Here is a 20,961-nt window from a genome sequence, read left to right on the forward strand (position 1 = left end):
GAGAGGAAGAGAGAGGGGGAAGGAGAGAGACAGAGACAAAGAAACAGTAGAGTGAGAGACATCCATTTCATCTGGACACTTCTGGATTGTTTAGCAGCTGAGCTCATCCTGTTTCTTATTCAAACACGCTTGAAAAGTTGAGAAAAAAAAGAAACTCCCAAGCAGTGAAGCATGCTTTTTTTTTTTTTTTAAATCTCACACTGCAGTTCCATGAGAAATCTAGCCCAGTAATATGATGGAGGAGGAGCTGGAGGATGGAAAAACAGTGAAAAAGGGGGGGTGAAGGGGAGGGAAGTCTGGGGTTCCACTTTTTTCCTTGTTCTATTGTGCTGACGTGGCTCTGTAGCGCACAGAGCGCCGCTTTCCCTCTCTCCAACAATCTTTCCTCACTTCTTCCCGCTCTCTTTATTTTCCCTCTCGCTTCAATAATTCATCCCTCTATCATTTCAGCTCGACTGCTGCTGCTTCCTCACAGTGTTTTCTCCCTTTTTTGCTCCATTGTTGCTTCACATCTGTCTGGTGTTAGATCGCTCTAAGCGGGACATGCTAAGCTTTTTTTTCCCCCACCGTGTCCCACCTTATTTATTTATTTACAGTGCAGAAATTCAGAACCATAATTTGGTGACCCAGACGCTCAATTTCCCCACAGCTCAAAGAATTCAAAGTACAATAATCAGGGAAAGTAGTAAGAAAAACAAAGGAGTGCACGTGACTTTTTTGGCAGAGGAGGAGGAGACAATGAGAAATAATAACCTGTCTCGTGAGTTAAAGCTGACACAGAAGTCACTTTGGTGGACGGTCCTGTCTCTACTTCATCCTGGGCTCTCTCAGAGGTCGCCTTGGCCCTCGTGGACCTTTGATCCACGTCTCCATTATTGTGTTGGGCTTAAGGCAGAGCCACGGGGCTTCTGTCGTCTGCATGTCCTCCCGTGCACTCCAATCACACAACCGCTGTTGACTTTGAACTGCTGCGAGCAAAGCCAACATGAGGCTCTGTTTAGATACACATGCTATAATTGCACATATACGGCTCCAGATCAGCCAAAAATAACAGTCCTCATAATGCAAAACAACACGGAGAGCTTCATAACAGGCACCGTGTCGTCCCGGCATGAAAACAGGACAGCTCTCTGACTGCGGCTCGAGGGCCTTAAAAACGAGTAGAAACGTCTGCAATGTGGTCCCTTAATTGGCTGCGCTCTCTCACTTTGACGTTAAATGTACAGCTAATATCTTCCAGAAGCCAGCTAAACTTATGACATCACTCTATCCATTTCTTCTTATCCCCCCCCCCCTCCCCGTAACTAAGGTTGCTACTGAGTTATGACTTTTTTCCAAAGCGTGGAGTCCCAAAACTATCAGCACGGCATTCTGCTCCAGACATGAATAAAATACAAGCGCGCGACGTTCTTCGCAGCGCTTTATCGTAACCTTGATAATAAAGCACACTCATTCTGACTGAAAACAAGTTGGCCCATGACCCCGCAACCACAGACAGCGTATAATGATGTGTTGGAAAGAACAAGTGCAGACGTGCAATCATTAGGCAAACATGTGGAAGAGATGATTCATTTGAGACTTCTGAGGAGCTGAAAACAGAAGAGGCCTTATGGCGGTGCCTCCTCACCTTCACTGGCCTGGAGGAGGAGCGGAGAAGTGGGTCACTCGAACAGCTCGACATTTACACCGCAAAAAGTCCAAATCTTACCAAGATTATTTGTCTTATTTCAAGTCAAAATGTCTTATTTCTAGTCAAAATATCTCATTACACTTAAAATAAGACATGATCAGCTCAGAAATGACTTGTCTTTAGACAATTTTCACTTGTTTCAAGTGAAAATCTACTTGAAACAAGTGAAAATTAGCTTGAAACAAGACACAAATTTTGCCAATGGAACAAGCAAATTTTTACTTGTTCACTTGTGTCACAAGTAAAACTAGAAATAAGACATTTTTACTTGAAATAAGACAAATAATCTTGGTAAGATTTGGACTTTTTGCAGTGTAGACCTCACACCTCCCATGCAGATCCAGTGAGTCCTCCTTTGTCCAGATGGATCCCTGTAAAACTGGGTGGATGCGCGCACGTGTGTTTGTCGCAGTGACACACAAGGAATATTCTTCATATTCCCACAGCCACAAGCTCTGTCTGCAGCTCGGACCGTCGGGGAAGTCAGTGCAGAAACGTTTGCTCACCCTCGCCTATTTCGTTCGCCATAATGGACGAGTGCCAACGTCAACACTAACAGCAAGGAAAGAATGATGCAGCCGCTCTCACGTTTTCCCCTCCCTCCCCCGAACGGGGTGAGCTCTGAGCTGGCATTCTTGCACATCATCTGGACCGCTGCGGCCAGATGGTGCCGCTCGCTCGCTGTCCCCTACCACGGCTGAACATTTTAAAAAAAAAAAATCACAAGCTGTAGAAAACCGTAACACTGATTCAGGAGGATGTTGTGTTTGCTCCTTACCTAACAAACCTTGACATGCTTATCCCTTGAGCCCTACCTTTCTATTACACTGCAAAAACGCAAAATCTTACCAAGATGATTTGTCTTATTTCAAGTCAAAAATGGCTTATTACTAGTCAAAATATCTCATTACACTTAAAATAAGACATGATCACCTCAGAAGTAAATTGTTTTTAGACAATTTTCACTTTTCACTTTCAAGTGAAAATTCACATGAAACAAGTGAAAATTTGCTTGTTTCATTGGCAAAATTTGCCAGTGGAAAAAGTGAAAATTCACTTGAAATAAGTGAAAATTAGCTAGAAACAAGAAACAAATTTTGCCAATGAAACAAGCAAATTTTCACTTGAAACAAGAGACAATTGTCTAAAAACAAGTTACTTCTGAGGTGATCATGTCTTATTTTAAGTGTAATGAGATATTTTGACTAGGAATAAGACATTTTTGACTTGAAATAAGACAAATAATCTTGGTAAGATTTTGAGTTTTTGCAGTGTGCACCTCATTCACTTGTGTATAATACACATTCTGCATTGCACGGTCTCCTTGTGTCTTTCTTTGTCCGTGTCTTTCTCTTTCTGCTGAGCCCCACAGACAGGGAGCCTCGATAGTCACAGCATCACCGTGCAATCCCGCAGGAATGCCGCTCGTCTAATGCAGAAGAAGGGATTTGGACGCTGTGATGACGGAGCGACCAATTATATCACAGAGGGCTCTCTACCCCCATTTACCTGGATGCATGCTTACTGACAGATGGCAGAGAGGATCAGTCGAGGCGCTGGCATGACTCCTGCCCTCTTCCTGGCTCAGGAAGCTTTATTAGGGATTCGGTAATGTTTGGTGGATGCAGAAGAATGAGTGAGGCGCAGATGTCAGGAGTTAGACAGAGAGGTATGCCAGCGCAGCGAAAGCGGAGACAGGGTGGCAAACCGCTCTCTCTCTTCCCTTTAAGCAGTAACTGAAGCCCGGGGCTATTAACTCTAATAGTTCTCCCACAGACCAGGCCAAGGAAAAACAGAATAGTGGCGGTGGAATTAGCCATACCGTACTCAGAGGATGAAAAACGTTTGATTTGACTCACTCTGCTGGATGTGCCAGCTCTGACTCAGTTGCGCTTATGATCAAAATAAAAGGTCACTCTAATTGGCTGTCTAATTGGGAGGGGGGGGGGCGGGTTGCGCCTGATTGGCCGGTTGAGATGTCACCGTCTGGCGTTGTCTTGGAGTCCTTGGCTTTCCCAGGCTTTTTTTTTTTTTTTTTTTTTGGGGTCTGATGGTGATGGTGGTGCTGCCAGTGAAAACTCCAGTACTGCTGGCACCGTGCTCGTTTTATTCCCACCATGTCCACACTTACACACACACACACACACACACACACAATGAGGAATGAGGTATCTCTCATCTGGTGCCCCAGAGTAGTCGTTTGAGAGACACATTCCAGAGAAACCTGAGATCCTCTGAACCCCCCCAACACACCGTCCACCCACTCACCCACCCACCCACACACACGCACACACACAGACCTCGCTATTAGGTCCTGTGGCGAGAAAGTGAGAAAGTGAAGAAATGGACTTTTTTTTTTTCCATTTTCCTCTTTCTTTCTTACTTTTTTTTTTTTTTTTTTTAGTTAGCCCCCCCTCCTTCTCTTCTGAGGGCCACTGTCATGTTGTCTCAGTCCCCATAGTGATGGCAGGGTCAAGGGTCAGTGAAGCACCGAGAGCACAAATGCACTATTACACGGTTAAGCACATAAATGAGACTGAGCTTGTTATGGATGAGCGAGGTAGGGAGAGAAAATGTAATAATGAAGACATTTGTTCTCCTCCAAAAAAAGAGCACTGTGACTTTGAAAATTGGACACTTTCACGCCTCTCCTCCCCCATCCTCACGTCTTCCTTCTGCGTCATGGAGTCCCTTTCACCCCCGAGCCAACCCTTGACCTCAGCACAAACAGCCTGGCCTGAGCCAGCGCTGACTCATTGTCTCTGGGCCAGACGTGGCTCATGCATACCGGATGCGGGGACAGGCTCTCGCTCCCCAGGTCTCTCTTCTCTCTCCAAATGTAGCTCCGTCATTTTGATCAAGGTCAATTTTTCCAGCTGCCTCCTTGTCAGAATGGATGTGGAGGGGAGTAGGAAATGAGAAACTGCCTAAACCTGTCTAAGCAGTGAGATGAGCTCTCTCTAATGTGTTGCTCTCACTGCTCTATCTTTTTCTCATTAGCTTCTTTTCGTCTTGTAATAGCGTTCTGCTCATGAGTGATTTTATACATCCACAGCGTTTACACTGCAAAAACTCAAAATCTTACCAAGATTATTTGTCTTATTTCTAGTCAAAATATCTCATTACACTTAAAATAAGACATGATCAGCTCAGAAGTAAATTGTTTTTAGACAATTGTCTCTCGTTTCAAGTGAAAATTTGCTTGAAACAAGTGAAAATTTGCTTGTTTCATTGGCAAAATTTGTTTCTTGTTTCTAGCTAATTTGAAAGAAGTGAAAATTGCCTAAAAACAAGTTACTTCTGAGGTGATCATGTCTTATTTTAAGTGTAATGAGATATTTTGACTAGAAATAAGACATTTTTGACTTGAAATAAGACAAATAATCTTGGTAAGATTTTGAGTTTTTGCAGTTTACGGAGCAGCTCTGCAGGTTTTCTGAGGTCTCTGCCTGCCTCCTTCCTCCGTCGCTCACGCTCTCTCCCTCCAGCGCTCGGCCTTACATCGTCCTGTCGACGCGCCTGTCAGTCAAAGCGGTGCCTCTCATTCGGTGCCAAGCTGAATTCCTGGGGAAGCGCACGGCCAAGGCATGTGCTCGCCGCATGATGTGATTAGATGCCTGGCATTAATGAAGGAAAGATCGAAAGACGGGAGATAGACAGGAAGGCCGGCAGACACCCAGATGCAGCCTGACCGACGGACAATGAAAAGAAGAAAGGGGAGGAAAGAGAATGGCAGATGATGGCAAAACCAGACTTTCCAGCGGCGGCTGGAGCTCCTTCCCTCTTGTCCCTCCTCCTCTCTTCCTTTTCCTCCCTCCTTTTCTTCTCTCCTCTCGTCTTTCTCCTTCTCCTCTCCGGCGTCTGTTCCCGACCTCAGGCTCCAGGCCTCCGCGTTGCTTTCCCGCTGAGGCGTCGTCGTTTCTAGAACTCCTGATTGGCTCCCCAAACTCTCATTTTTGCATTTCCACGCAGCTCAGCCTGTCTCCGATTATTTACCAAATGGTGGCGAAAAGAGAGGGTTGATGACTGCGCGAGGTGCTGCAAAAACCGCCGCGACCACAAGCCCCACTTCTCTTTTCCGGTCTCCTGGAAAGATCTGCTCGGCACACACTGAACAGGCTCTGCTGCTGGAAGCCAAGTGGTTGCTTTGCTTATGTCAAAACGAATCCAGATAGCCAGAGCTGGCTGCAGGAACGGTACTTTCACCATAGACAGATCGCCTCTTCTTCTTCTTCTTCTTTCCAAACTTTCGAAAACACTGGAAGCTTACCTGAAATGGCGTCAGTGTGAAAAGCATATGTGAGAGCGCTCGCTGGAAAGCCTGCCCCCTTGCTGAGATCCTGAGAATTTCCCACAAGGCTTTGCTGCCGGGGCATATGTCTGTCAGATGAAGCTCTGACAAAATGGAGGCAGTGCCACCGTGCAGATGAGGCGCTTCTTTCGCATTCCTCCATGTCTGCACCTCGTGTTTTTGTGTTTATGTCCCCCTTTGTAAGATGTTTATCCTTTCTTTATCTGTGACACTCTTCTGTGGAGGTTTTCTCCTCCTATTTCCTCTTCTCGATCCCTCTGCCGGAGTGTTTCAGTTCCTGTTAGATCGATCAGCTGTGGGAGAGGGGGGAAGCAGAGAGGAGGGGTTTGGAGGATCGTTCTACAAAGTCTCCCAGGATCACATGCTCTTGTCATTACTCTTTTCATCCTGTGCTGCGCTGGAAACGCTCCACTTTCCACTTCTGCTTCTCCCGCTTTTTCTTTTTTTTTTTTTTCTTGGTCTGTTTTTTCCTGACAGACCTTTACCTCACTGTCCGTGCTTTCCAAATTTACCCCTACCTTGTTTGGTTTTCAGCAGACGTACCCCTTCTAGAAGCGGCTGGTGTTTTCTTTAGGTGCTCCGGACCTATCTTCCCATGTCTTCTCATGTTAATTATCTTTATCTGTTGTTGTAACATTTGTTTCCATTAGAAATAAATGATTTTGTGCTCAGCCAGTAACAACATCCAGTGGACCTGCTGCTGGATCTGAATGCACTTTTTTTTTTTTTTTCCCAGTCAAGAGAACAATTTGTCTCCCAAGATATTAGCAGTACAACATCCTGAATACATATGTAATGTTTGCCTCCTGATGTTTAAACTGCTACTTATAACTCCCCCCCCCCCCCGACTTTTCTGTCTCTTTCCAACACTCGATCCGTCCTGCCAGGTGATGTGTTCCCGGAGGACTTTTCCATCTTGGCCACAGTGAAGCCTAACAAGGGCAGCCAGTCCTTCCTGCTGTCTGTGTACAACGAACAGGGCATCCAGCAGCTCGGACTGGAAGTGGGTCGCTCCCCCGTCTTCCTGTACGAGGACCACACGGGGAAACCCAGCCCCGAGGACTACCCCCTCTTCAGAGGAGTCAACCTCGCTGACGGAAAGTAGGTGCATCTGCAGGCACCCGTTGTTTGCACGTCACAAAACCCTCACTGCAGTCGAACAGCGCACGAATTACTGGCTGCACAGTCCCACACTGCAAAAACGCAAAATTTTACCAAGATTATTTGCCTTATTTCAAGTCAAAAATGTCTTATTTCTAGTCAAAATATCTCATTACACTTAAAATAAGACATGATCACCTCAGAAGTAACTTGTTTTTAGACAATTTTCACTTGTTTCAAGTGAATTTTCACGTGAAACAAGTGAAAATTTGCTTGTTTCATTGGCAAAATTTGTCAGTGGAAAAAGTGAAAATTCACTTGAAAAAAGTGAAAATTAGCTAGAAACAAGAAACAAATTTTGCCAATGAAACAAGCAAATGTTCACTTTTTCAAGTAAATTTTCACTTGAAACAAGAGACAATTGTCTAAAAACAAGTTACTTCTGAGGCGATCATGTCTTATTTTAAGTGCAATGAGATATTTTGACTAGTAATAAGACATTTTTGACTTTGAGTTTTGAGTTTTTGCAGTGCAAGCCTCGTAATTCACAGGGCTGCAGTCATTTCCGCTCAGTGACAAAGGTCTCAGACAGCATCAGTCTGTGTTATGCTGATATCAGACATTAGCTCTGCTTTTTGGTGCATCTTCCTCTCTAATCAGAGAACAGGTGGGTGTGTGTTTGTCTTTGATCAGCTGATCTTTGTTGCATCTCCAGGTGGTTTAGCGTTGGCACCTGAACCAGGTGTCCCTTTATAGTGGCCCGTCATTCTTATCTGCTGATCTGTGACATGTTATCAAACCCATCACTTACCAGGTTTATTTGATATGATTGTATACTCAACCAGTGATACATGTCATATAATGCGGGTCACTGTACTATCCACAAATGAATAGATCTTCTCTGTAAGCGTGGTGCACACACCCATTTACGTCACTGCGATGGGGAAGAATAAAGTTAAATTGAAAGGAGCATATTTGAATTTGAATGAAGACGTTGAGCATAAAAGGGGGCCCTCAAGCTTTACCGTCACCATTTTGCAAGTGAGTGGTGTGTAACCCAGTATGTGTGCGAACTCACCCCATCTCGCCCTCCAGGTGGCATCGAGTGGCCATCAGTGTGCACAAGCAGACCATCACCCTCATTCTGGACTGTAAAAAGAAGACCACCCAGAAGCTGCTCCGAAGTGCCCACCCCATCATCGACACCAAAGGAATTGTAGTATTTGGAACGAGAATACTTGATGAAGAGGTCTTTGAGGTATGTATTATAACTCCTTATGGCTAAATTATTCACTCTATCATATGCCCTAAGGGACTAGGCATGTTAATTAGAGGAGTACCTTTTCAAGCTTTAAGAGGTAAACAGAGATGTTTTAAAGTGAAGCCACCATGTAATGAAAAAAACGTATTTATTACACATATTTATTACAACCTTCAAATATGCAGCTTTGACAGCATTAGGTTTTGCTGACACACACACACACGCACACACACAAATCATTCTATACATGTAGATTTAGAGTACAGACTCTTCCCTTGGGGCAGCAAGGGTATGCGTTTGGGATCCTGTCAAATATCGAGGGCAGGGGGTGGAGCCTATCATGACTTTATCATCGGCAGGTGTGGCGGGGGTGTGGCATGTCGCCTCAAGTCAGACAAGACAGAAATGTAGGGCAACAGAATGAAAAAATCAAAACATCAAGTCTCGATTTTTGAAATCTTTTTAGGAAACGTTTTCCTGTCTTTGTGTGCTGCTTTCACTCTTTTTAACCATCGTGTTATTGGTTCTGAACGTTTGACTGAGTTTTGAATTCTGCATCTATTCCTGGTATTTTGAGGTGAGCACATGTTGTGGCTGAGTGAGCCTGCTCACTTTATTTATCCTTTAAAGTATATTCACACATCTATACATTTACAACTAGCTATATCCCTGTGCAGCTGTGGGAATATGGTAATGCAGTTTGTTTACTGAGGGAGATACAGTCTTTACAAGTAGTGCGAGTGGTGATAATGAAGATTCTCCCCATGAGAATGAGAGCTTCACCCCTCCTCCCTCCCGTTCTTTTCATCCTTCAAGCAGAGCTTTGTAGCAGGAGATGAAAAATTGATGTTAATCAGAGAACTGCTCTGAAAAGCCCCTTTGGGCATATCAAATGTGGAGATACCTGATATGTATCTCAGCATTAATACTTTTCATTTTTAGCTCAGAGGGGAGACTCATCAGAAAAGAACGTTCTATTGATCTCAGAGAGGACAGTGATAGCAAATGAGTTAAAGGAAGGGAAAAGCAAGATGGCTGGTGTTGGAGTTTGTAGCTCGGCTGCTGCTAAAAGAATACTCCAAGCTGCCGACTTACCCAGATGTTCCATACGATTTTCACCACTGGTTTGGTTTATATGGGTAGCATTTCGTGTTAGCTTAGCATAAAGACTTGAAATCAATGGGAGTCATTAGCCTAGCCCCAGCAAAGTGAAAAAATAAACCTTACAGCAGCTCTGTCATATTTACACAGTGCATCATGTGTATGTGAAATACACATCTTGGGATTAAAAAAACAAAAGAAATGAGAGCCATACCTTCCTACACCTGCGCTGATCACTGTGACACATGAAAACATAAATGTGTTCAGTGGTTATAGGTCCACCATCAAACTTGTCATAAAACAACTCTCGGTAACACTTTCTATGAAGGTCTATTGTATAATGCATTATGAGCGCATTCATAAGGCATTATAAAACATGTTGTAAATGTTCATAATCGTGTATGACAACTTATAACAAGGTTTATAAATGATTATAAGTGGTGGATATAATGTGTTATAAGCTCATCATTCATAATGTTTTATATCTTCATATTATAGTATCATATAATTGCTAATAACCTTACACAATGCTGTCACTTTACTTAGAGCTCACAAAGTCATCCTCTAACACATTATTGATGTTTATAAGGTATTATTCCATTTCAGAATTTGAGCATTTATTATTTCTTATGATGTGTTACAGCAGTTCATATTATTTTTATAACTGGTAGTTATAACATGGTATACCACCCAGGACTTCAGATTCTTCCATAAAACACTGTTGTCACTTTGCCATGACGGTATAAAACATTATGAATGATGAGCTTATAACACATTATATCCACCACTTATAATCATTTATAAACCTTGTTATAAGTTGTCATACACGATTATGAACATTTATAACATGTTTTATAACGCATTATAAATGCATTATAATGCCTTATGAATGCGCTCATAATGCATTATACAATAGACCTTCATAGAAAGTGTTACCCAACTCTCATTTAAAAAAAAAAAAAAAAAAATCCCAAGATGTGTTTTTGTAATACACATGATACACTGTGCTGTAAGGTTTATTTTCTCACTTTGACAGAGCTAGGCTAATGACTCCCATAGCCTTCAAGTCTTTATGCTAAGCTAACAGGACATGCTGCCCACTGGATGCACAGATGCGAAAATGGTGTCAAACATCTTTACTCCGCGTGGGTAAGTTGGAAAATTTTGCCCGAAAACGTTGAAGTATTCCTTTATGCATGACCCCCATTTAGGATTTATGATGCACACACACACACACACACACACACACACACACACACAGGAACAAGGAATAGTGTTGCCTTTGTCCTGCAGAGTTGTGCTTGTATAAAGGGGGATTACTCTATGAGGCCGAGGCCCTCAATAATAATTAGTAACAGAGGCTGAATGATATGATTGATGCTGAGCCAGCTGACCTTTGACCTCCCGGCTGCTCAGTGAGAGCAGACAAAGAGGAAGAATTACGACATCGCTCCCCCCTGTGATCCCCGAGTGGGGCAGCCAAACCATAGGGTAGATGTATGTCTGATTTTAACTTCATGTATCCCCGACAGCATTGTGAAGCCATATGGAATACATATGACAAATGACCAGCTAAATCTCCACATTATAAGGTATAGATGAACTGCAGATGTTTTCCTCACATTTCATTCATGTGCGAAGCGGAACAACGTAAAGCTGTGACTTATATTACATAGATTTCACATTTTTGAGCGAAAGGAATTTTTTGATGAGGCATGAATCCAGTTTTGTGGCATGTGTGTGTGTTGAATTCTGGTGAATTCCTCCAGATGATATCAGCCGAATATGAGTTCATCCGTCTGGTGAGGTTGTAATTTCCCTCTGATGACTTGCCAACAGATTTCGGTGATGCAGGAACGATTTAAAAGATATCAGGCTATCGCGGCCGCAGGAACTGGCCGCTCGTTACCGTGGGAACAGACAGATATTTTGTCAGAGATGTTTAAAGCCCTCCTGCTGTGTGTCTGCCTGTTAGGAGACAGGACAGGCTCCAGTGCTTGCAGAAAATGGAAAATATGCCACATAGTTTCCAAATTATGCTCTAGCTGCACTCCTCGCTCCCCTTACTCCCTTCTCCCCCTCCATGGTTTAGTCTGATCCTGTGTTGACTTTTGCCAAAGGCAGTTACCACCAAAAGGTGGTGAGCACAAAAACATAGGAAAACATATTTGATTTCAGAGGAAGGCCGTTTAATTCAATTGAGCCAAGGGCCTGCAATTTCCAGTTGATCTCCTTAGAAAAACAGCATGTAAAAAGTAAACAGAGCAGGCAAGACGGGGGGAAGAAGTGAATGAAACAAAAGTGTTTGTGAACTGTGAAATTAAGATAACCGCTCTTGACAGGGCTGATTTTTGTTTCTCCAGAATTTCGCTCGAGGGTTAGAATAGATTTACTCTTGTAGCGACCGGCTGCGGGGTGTGTGCTTGTCTTATTAGTTTCAGGTTTCTGGATTGTGTGTTTCCCTTTGGCGTCATATTCTGGAGTGTGTGTGTGTGTGTATGACTTTGAGTATGATTTTTCATTTATGTTTGTATATACGTATATATGTGTTTATTTATTTATTGTGACCTGATGCAAACTGAATTTTCCCTAAACCGACTGACTTCATTCATGATAAGCAAGATTATTAAAAACAGGACTAGACTTTAAAAAAAAAACGAGATAAACCAGTGTTATGAGGTAATAAGAGCCAGCATACACAGAGGAGAGGAGTCGGAGTCAGGCTTACCGCAACGTAAACCGTGGCATTGGCTGTGCCCCTCGGTGAATTAACATGAGTGATGTGTTTTATCTGCCCGTAAAGCTCTCCAGAAGAGACACCGCTTTTTTCTTTACATGCAGAAAGCACTACTTATGGTTTGTGGTTTGGTTTCTGACATGCTTATTGTGGCTGCAGAGAGAGAGTGCCCATCTTCCATAAGTACCATATTGCACAGACTATATGTTTCAGTGTAAGTTTAAACAAATGTTTTGTGCCAGTAAACATTATGAATGTACAGGGTGACCCAAAAAAAACGGGAATCTTTGAAGTGCGTATTGGCAGACATGAGCAAGTGGCAGCACAATTTTTAAAAAATGAATATGCCATCATTGTTTCTTAAATGGCATGTTTTCAGGTTTCAATTACTATGAATAAAATATTTTTCTTCCATCACTCTTGGTTTTATTGGATTGTTCAAAAGTTCCCGTTTTTTTTGTGTCACCCTGTATTTAAGGCAATATTTACATAGCCTGGCAGGCATTTCACTTGATAATTACTGTCCTAAAAGTCACTGTAATTTCATCTTTACACTAACTTCTTGTAGTTTGAAGCCTTGCTGATGACTTTTTACGATAGTGTGTTTGCTCATGTGTGTGTTAAGGGCATGTTTGTATTAGTAGTGTATTTATGTATCTGTGTTATGCAGCAGATAGGGTGACATTCGTACTATTGTTGGGAGTGTGTCAAGAGAAACCGTAGATAATTTAAGGCCCACCCCTGAGCTAGGAGCAGCGACGTTACGTGAAATAAATGACTGCGGTCGGCCCGAGGGAACACAGACAGGACAGATTGACTGCTCAGCCTCTCTCAGAGGTGTTCTGCACGGGACCAGGAGGGAATCAGTGAGGGCGTGTGGAGCGGGAAAGGGGGGGGAGGGCGCTGTGCAGCGATACTGTCTCATCATCGAAAATCTCTGGCACTGGTCGCCGTTACCTGCAAGCCAGGCAGAGCTCGAGCTCCCTCGTCCAGGACCGTGTATGAATGTGTGTACGAGTGTGCAGTTTACCGTTCTTCCACTCAGACATCAATTAAGCGCAGACATTTTTAATCCGGCGCCAGTAAACATGACCGAGATAGATGGTGGAGAAGGTGAGCAAGACAGTGTGTAAGAGTCTGTATAGCAGTAGGTTGGGGAAGGGGAGCCAAACGTTTGGGTCAGACTCTGGAAAGAATGAGGAGTTCTCTCCCCGCTGATGTCAACCTTGGAACAGCAGCCACGCCACATGACATCATCCAGAGGTTTCCGTGGTATCCGCTGATAGGCTGACTCAGGCCGGGGGGGCTGGACGTGGAGGAGAGGAGGGGGGAAGCGATAAGTGGAGGACGGGAGGTAATGAGTTTGAGAAGAACAGGGAAGAAGAGTGAGGTTAAGGTACTGGGAGAGAAACAACGGATTAGCAAAGGAATGAGTGGGAGAGACGGTGAAGCCACACTGATAAAAGCAGGGAGGAGAGTGTGAGTTAGAGGGGAGAAAGACAGAGTGAGTGTGTTGGTGGTGGGGGGGGGTGGATGGGTCTGGAGTCTGGAGCTGTACTGGGATGAGGCGAGGTGTGGGAGCACCCAGAGCCAGGAAAAAGCAGTAAAAAACAGGAACACATGGACTTGATGCTTGTTAAGAGCTTTAATATCGTGAAGCCGTGACGGGTTTTACATGTCCTGTTTCCTCTTCTTCACTTGAGGCTTTTTTTCTGCAATTATCCTGCTATTTATTAAGCCCCCCCCCCCTCCTTTATTTAGAGTTCAGACACTTAACAGTAAGTCATTTAAGGTAAAGGTGTGTGAAACATTTTTCACCTTTAGAGGCTCTCATTACGCACGGCTCTGACTATTTATATAAGCGAATGTGCTATTGAAGGAAAATTGACACCACTTTCCATGTCTGGGTTTTTCATATTCCGAATCCCTTTTGATCCCGTTTTGGCTCACTTTCCAGGCTATTTGTGAAATAGGTATGGCTGATGTTACTGTTTTATTGTTTGTCTATTATTGGCTGCACTCAATGGCTTTAGCGAATCTGAAACAGTGGCTCCACAGTGAAAAAGATGGACCCCGGCCAGCACATGAGTCAGGATAATGATATATTTCACGGACATTATTTATGAATGTGCCTGGTCTCTTTTGGGTTTTGTTGTGGAATTCCCTTTTAGGTGTCTGAAAGAAGTACCAGGTCTAAAATGGACAGTGAACGGATGAGTAACAGCATTGAAGGGGCATTTAGAGTGTCATGGGAGTTGCAGGACATTTTACCCAAAACACGCTGTGAATTACAGTGGAGGTTTCAGAGACATCAATCATCAGCGGTAATTGTTTTTTTGGGGTGGTTTCTGTTGTGCTTTTCATTGCTTCATATCTTATGTGATAATGTTTTTATTTTGTCAGCAGGATATTGATGTGCGGTAGGGTGTTGCTTTCCAGAATCTTAAGACGTAGGCCTGTTCTGTGCCTCAGGTGTTTTACTTTGCTTTGTTTACAGTCTCTTTTCTCTTGATGATGCTGTTGAGTGACTGAGAAGTTAGCCAACGTTTGCCACGGATTGAAGTCTGTGGCACCATGCACTGCAAAAAGTCCAAATCTTACCAAGATTATTTGTCTTATTTCAAGTAAAAATGTCTTATTTCTAGTCAAAATATCTCATTACACTTAAAATAAGACATGATCACCTCAGAAATAACTTGTCTTTAGACAATTTTCACTTGTTTCAAGTGAAAATTTACTTGAAACAAGAAACAAATTTTGCAAATGGAACAAGCAAATTTTTACTTGTTCACTTGTGTCACAAGTAAAAATTGTCTAAAGTTATTTCTGAGCTGATCATGTCTTATTTTAAGTGTAATGAGATATTTTGACTAGAAATAAGACATTTTGACTTGAAATAAGACAAATAATCTTGGTAAGATTTGGACTTTTTGCAGTGTGTCCGCTGTATTTAACATGCTTTCCGAACCTACAAGATCCATTTTAGGCTATGGTAAGGGACTTTGATGGCCCCAGGGAAGATGAAGTTTCTACCACGGGCGATTACTGTGAGAGAATTTCTCTAACTCGTGTCAGATGTTTATGTTTCGCCCTCGTATCCCCTCCATTATTTCTGAACTTTGTCAGCGAGCCCTGAAGTGTACCCTCAGCACTTTTTTTTTTTTTTTTTTTTTTATGCAGATTACAGCAAACGGCCAAGCCAAACACTCTGACCGTCCACCTACGTTAGGTGAGACGAGCCGCGTTGGCCTCCACCAGGCTACAGAACAGGAAAATGGGAATGCAGCCACCCACAATCCTGTGAGACATTGGAATTAAATCCCGCACAGAGAGGGAGCGAGATATAGGGAGGGGGGGGGGGGGCGACAGAGCCGGCTGAGAAACGATCCAAGAACAGGACAGGGGCAGAGAGGCTGCAGGGTGAGGGAGTGGGCATGGTGCTGTGCGGTGGATAAGTGGGGTGGCAGACCTGCCTGTTGCTCTTGGCAGCCGACCTGAGCGCCGCGATCCAGCTCCAGTCTGGAGAGGAAAGTCTTTGTGGGTGAAAATGTACTTGATGTCTGGTAAAGTCTTGCAGTAATTCTCCAGATTTGTCGGTATAGCTGTCTGAATGTATGTGTCTGCGTGTGTTTGTGCATGCACGTGTGTGTGTGTGTAGGCTTAAAGTGTGTCCACATCTATTTGTGTGTGTGTATATTTCTGTGTGTATGTCTTTGTGTTCGTGCATGCACAAATATGTGTATGTCCAAGTTTTTGTGTGTGTGTGTGTGTGTGTGTGCTTATGTGCTGATTTATGGCTCCAGTGCAGCCCGCTGACCTCTGCAGTGTGTTGTTTGGTTTTTGTGGTCGGGCTGGAGAATGCCCAGGCGCTGGGGCTCTGAGTGAGCCGGTGCGGGCTGGCAAGTGGGACCGGGGCCAGGCTCCGAGCTCAGGGGCGACTGTGTAAATAAGTTGTGAAAGCAGCTCGCCTCGAATACAGCCAGAGTTTTTGGACCTCCCAGTCTCCTGCCCTGCTCCGCAGAGCTCTCCTGCCCCTTCCTCGCTACTGACATATCACCAGAAAAACAGCAGAGAAATTTTTTGTTTTTTTACCACACTGGGTTTTTCTTCCTTTAAGCTGCTGAGTTGTGTATTGAGAGGCAAAACAGAGCCATTATCAGGTGTCACAGGGGATATAGGGCAGTAATGACCATGGGTGTGTGCCTTAAAGTGTGTTTTATGCCCAAGCTACCCCAAGCCAGGAGGGTGTCACTTTCACAGGAGCCTGAGCTCAGCCACCCCATGCTGATCAGCAGGGGGGCGGGGGGGCTTTCAACGTCATGCTCTAATCAAAACAAGCCTTTCCTGGGGTTCCATTCACCTCATGCTTGAAGTGTGTGTGTGTGTGTGTGAGAGAGAGAGAGAGAGAGAGAGAGAGAGAGAGCGTGTGTGCATATGTATGTGTGCGTGCATGTGTTTTTGTATGTATATGTGTGTGTAAGAGTGAGGGTGTATTTGTGTGTGAGAAAATCTGCAATTCTGCAATATGTCTGTATTATGTGTGTGTGTATGTGTGTGTGTGTGTGTGTGACAGAGAGAGAAAGTGAGGAAGATAAAAATAAAGACAAGCATATAATGTGTGCACCAGATTATGTTCTTTCTCCTATTTTTCACCTCCTCCTAACTGAGGGGTTGTTTCTTCCATTCATCATATGTTCATTCTGATTTTGAAACCTCTCTGGGATTCCTCGCCATACCATGCACTCTATCTTCCAAATCAGAGCAGGGAACACAGTGAACCCAGTCCACCCTTGTATGATTATGGGTCAGGTTCAGATGGAAACAGACTTTTGACTGGATGCTCACAGGAACACTCTCCTGCCACCACCTGGACACAGCCTGAACAACACGGGGGTGATATGGCAGGGCCAAATAGGGTGAGGCTCCGAAATGAGAGCTGGAAAAGTTGAGGTGATTTGATCATGGCTTGAAATAAAATACATTTACAGTGGCTGAATGTCAGCGCTGCAAAGCATTTATGTTCAGTATGGAATCCGTCTGATTGTGCTTCTTTAACACACACACACACACACACACACTCTTCAGCCGTTTCTATAGTATGCAGTGTGTGAGGTGAGGTGGGCCGTAGCACATAGCCACAGGCGGTGGATTTTCCTCTGGAGCTTTGACACGGCGAGAGCGATGGCCAGGAGCGAGGTCATATTTCAGCATCGTCCAGGGAGATGCTGACAGCGCCAGGCCTGTTATTGTCTGAAAAGCCTGCCTTAAGCACCACTCTGATGTGCCACATGATGCTCCAGAGTGAAAAATGCCGCTGTCCCCTCTCCAGCGGGAACGTCTGATTGCATGTCTCTTATCGCTGTCCCCTCTGGGATTGAGGCGGGATTCCATGATTACAGTTTTTTTCTGTGTGTGGGTGTGGTCCGGTGTGGTGTTTGTGTTTATTTATGTGCATGATCGTTTTATGCACCCATGTAATATACAGTACATACTTATCCATGTCTGCTTGCACCGCATACGTCTGAGCTTCTGTGTATGTGACTGTGCTTGTGTATGATTGAGGTGAGAGCTGAGAAAAACACTGTCTCGCTGTAAGCTATAGTCTCGTGTTCTTTGTATGTTTTGAGGTAGGGGTTAACCAAGCATCTCCTCCTGTTGCAGTCCTATCAAACCCTGGATTCCTGACTTTGCACTTTGCTGCTGTGCTGTATTCCCTCTGGTAAAATACAGAGAACGTGATCTCATTTAATGCAGAAAATTTCATGCATCCATGGGTCGCTGGGCTGGATTAACTATTCAGTGCCAGAATATTATATCACACGTGTAGGAATAACATACACCATGGGGTACAGTATAGGAATAATCATTACTGCTTCGCTACATCTGTAAAACAGCAGCTTATGCAACACTTGGCGGAGTCCGGTAGTGACGTGTGGTGAAGAGACCAACTGTAGCTCAGAGAAGGGCAATGAGAACCAGCTTCACGGTGGATCCAGACTTTGACAATAGCTTTACTGTGAGGATGTGCTTTCATAGGAGCATGCACCATATTTGCCTGGAGGTGCTCTAGAATTTCATGGAAGATGATTAAATGAGAATAATCTATGTATTTTTGTTTGATAGCTGAATAGAATTTTAAAAAAAGAAGAAGTAAGCCTTTAAAGTCAAGCAGGGAATGATTTGTGGAGAATTTTGATTCAACAAAAAAAAAAATTCAATGTTTGTCAAGAGGGAATGACAAGCTCCACTTTGACATTTTGAGAAAAGGTTAATGATAGGGTTCATCCTCTGCGTTTAAGCCATCCTAACTCTTAGGAGCACTGGGTAGCCACACTGCAGTGAGCTCCAGTTCTGCATCAGTGCAAACAAGGGCACTGCCTTGTATTGTTTATAAAAAAAAAAAAAAAAAAAAAAAAAGCTTAACAAAAAGTTAGTTTCTAATAATTAACTCTTTCTCCAGTCTGTCCATCTGCAGTTGGTTTTGTGCAAAGTACACAGCGCCTTGCTTCACTTTTTATAGCCCGGCAGTATTAACACAGAGTTAAACCTCAGACAGCTGGAACTGGTTGTGCTGACTGGCCCAGTATAATTCAGCACAGCTCAACTCACGTCTGCATTCTCTCTCTAGCTTCCTTTCACCCTCTCTTCCCCCCACATGGATTTGGCTATAGAGTTACTACAATCAAACACAGCCATCAGCTTCTCCAGCCTGAATGAGGACCTTATAATTTCTTTCAATGCATGCATACACCTCCTCCTCTCTTTTCTCCTCTTCTCCTTCTCTAACTTGCTTTCTTCTTACCCCTCTTTCTTCATCCCTCTCTGTGCATGTGTATACATGTCTCGCATTATTAAACATATTTTATGGCAACGTTGTCAGTGCTCTGGGATGATCTTGTTACAAATTAGATGCATTAATATGTACTTCGACTGGGTAAAATCAGAGTCACACCTCTTGCGGTCAGGATGTACCTTGGGACTCCTCTTGTTGCTCCTTTTGGGAAAAAAGAAAGAGGGAAGGACCCAAAAGAGATGGTTGGAGGACTGGAGTAGGGAAAGTAAGAGAATGGTATGCGAGTTAGAAGGCAGTTGCAATCCTTCAGACTTGGTCTTTCTTTCTAGCTGCCTTGCTGTGCAGAGGGTTTATTCCTCACTGAATGTGACCTCATTTCAAATGCTGAGAGCCCATCATTCCCTGTCAGTGCAGCTGTGACACAGACTTGCAGGATGAGAGAAAGAGAGACTGTCAAACTGACACCAAGTCGATCCCCCCCATGAATCCTGATTTGAGAAAAAGCTTTAAGATGGCTCAAACGTGCAAATTGCTCAGAGAGCTTCCATCGCAAACAATTATGGCTATCACATGAATGCCTGTGTTCAAATTTAGATCTCTCAGCGTCAACACAACGTTTCCTGGGTGCTTTGAGCTCATAGCCGGGAGGCCTGTGTAATAGCTTCACCAGCAGTTGTACTGTCTTGGAGGAAGTATTGGGATTTGTTGTCCTGCACCCACCATAAACCCCAGTGATAGCACAAGCCAAGAACAGCGTAGGGAACATCATCTGAGTGTTTTGCCAGGACAAGAAGGATTATTAAATGATCTGAGACAGGGAATTCTATGTGGTGTGCTCAAGTGCAGCAGTGGGTGGAATCAGCGCTCCTCAGTGAACTGTCACTGTTTTAGACCACAAATGAAATCCATTTCTATTAGTCAGAAAAGAGAGCTATGCATGGAGAATTGCAGTTGGAAAGTCTTGTTGAGGGATTTCAGACTTTTGGCAAATGGACATAATTAAAAACACTTCATGCTCTGTGGCAACCCGTTCCCATAGTAGGGAAATTGTGTAGTTTCAAGATACTCGTACCACTGAAAATGTACTGGTATCAGCTAAGTTGACAATATATTTAATCCATGTGGTATGACATCACTAGATTTGGAAGTGTGATCGGGACATGTTTGGATTGATACAGTACAGTGTTTTGATGCCGCAAGCTTTCTATCCAGCAACATGTGGCGAACACACACCCAGCTCCCTATGCAGCCTAGGGATCCTTCTGAGCCTTCCTCTTCTTTTCTCTTTCTGTCTTGTTCTCTCTTGCTCTTTTCTGTATCTGTCTCCCCTGTTATACCTCTTTGAATTTTCTTTCTTTAAGTCTCTGCCTTTCCTCTGTACTGGCTCGGCTGCTGCACACTGTCTCCGCCCCCCCACACGCCATACCCCACCCTGTGAACTCACTGCTGTAAGTCAAATGGCTCTCAGGTTAGATATGTGCATAGGTGCAGGTCTGCTCATGTCCTCCACATTGCACATGCTACGTAGATCCATTTGTCTTAGGTGATCAGCTCCGAGGCAAAACCGCACATTTCTCATTTGGATCTGGGCAGGCTTTAAGGGTGCTATGAAAGTAATTCATGTCATTTGCTCACTTATTTTACCCGGTAGCAGTAATAATGATTTTACCCGATTTATTTTATCTCCAGAGATATTACCAAAAGCCTCAAATATTTTTAAGAAAAGTGAGAGTGATTTAAAGGGATTTTTGGTAAAGATTAGGATATCATCCGCATACAAAGAAACATGATGCAGTATGTTGTGTTTGGTAATTGGCTCAGAGGCCTCCGCCTGTCGTATTGCATGGGCTACAGGCGCCAGAGGAAGGGAGAATAAAAGTGGGGATAAGGAGCAGCCTTGTTGTGAGGATATGGAAAGTGAGAACCTAGATGAACAAATGTTGCCTGTTATCACTACCGTGGAGGG

General features: G+C 43.8%; 1 protein-coding gene across 3 annotated transcripts in view; it reads left to right on the forward strand.

The window, feature by feature from the left end:
• col5a1 (procollagen, type V, alpha 1) overlaps nt 1-20,961 on the forward strand; it is an 83,557-nt gene that overhangs the window by 19,537 nt on the left and 43,059 nt on the right. For all 3 annotated transcript variants that reach the window (XM_030065401.1, XM_030065403.1, XM_030065404.1), the window contains exons 3-4: nt 6,890-7,103; nt 8,199-8,361. In XM_030065401.1, the coding sequence (XP_029921261.1) occupies nt 6,890-7,103; nt 8,199-8,361 (377 nt within the window). The remainder of the gene's footprint in view (nt 1-6,889; nt 7,104-8,198; nt 8,362-20,961) is intronic.

This window comes from Myripristis murdjan, chromosome 12 (assembly GCF_902150065.1).
Source record: "Myripristis murdjan chromosome 12, fMyrMur1.1, whole genome shotgun sequence".
Taxonomy (NCBI): Eukaryota; Metazoa; Chordata; class Actinopteri; order Holocentriformes; family Holocentridae; genus Myripristis; species Myripristis murdjan.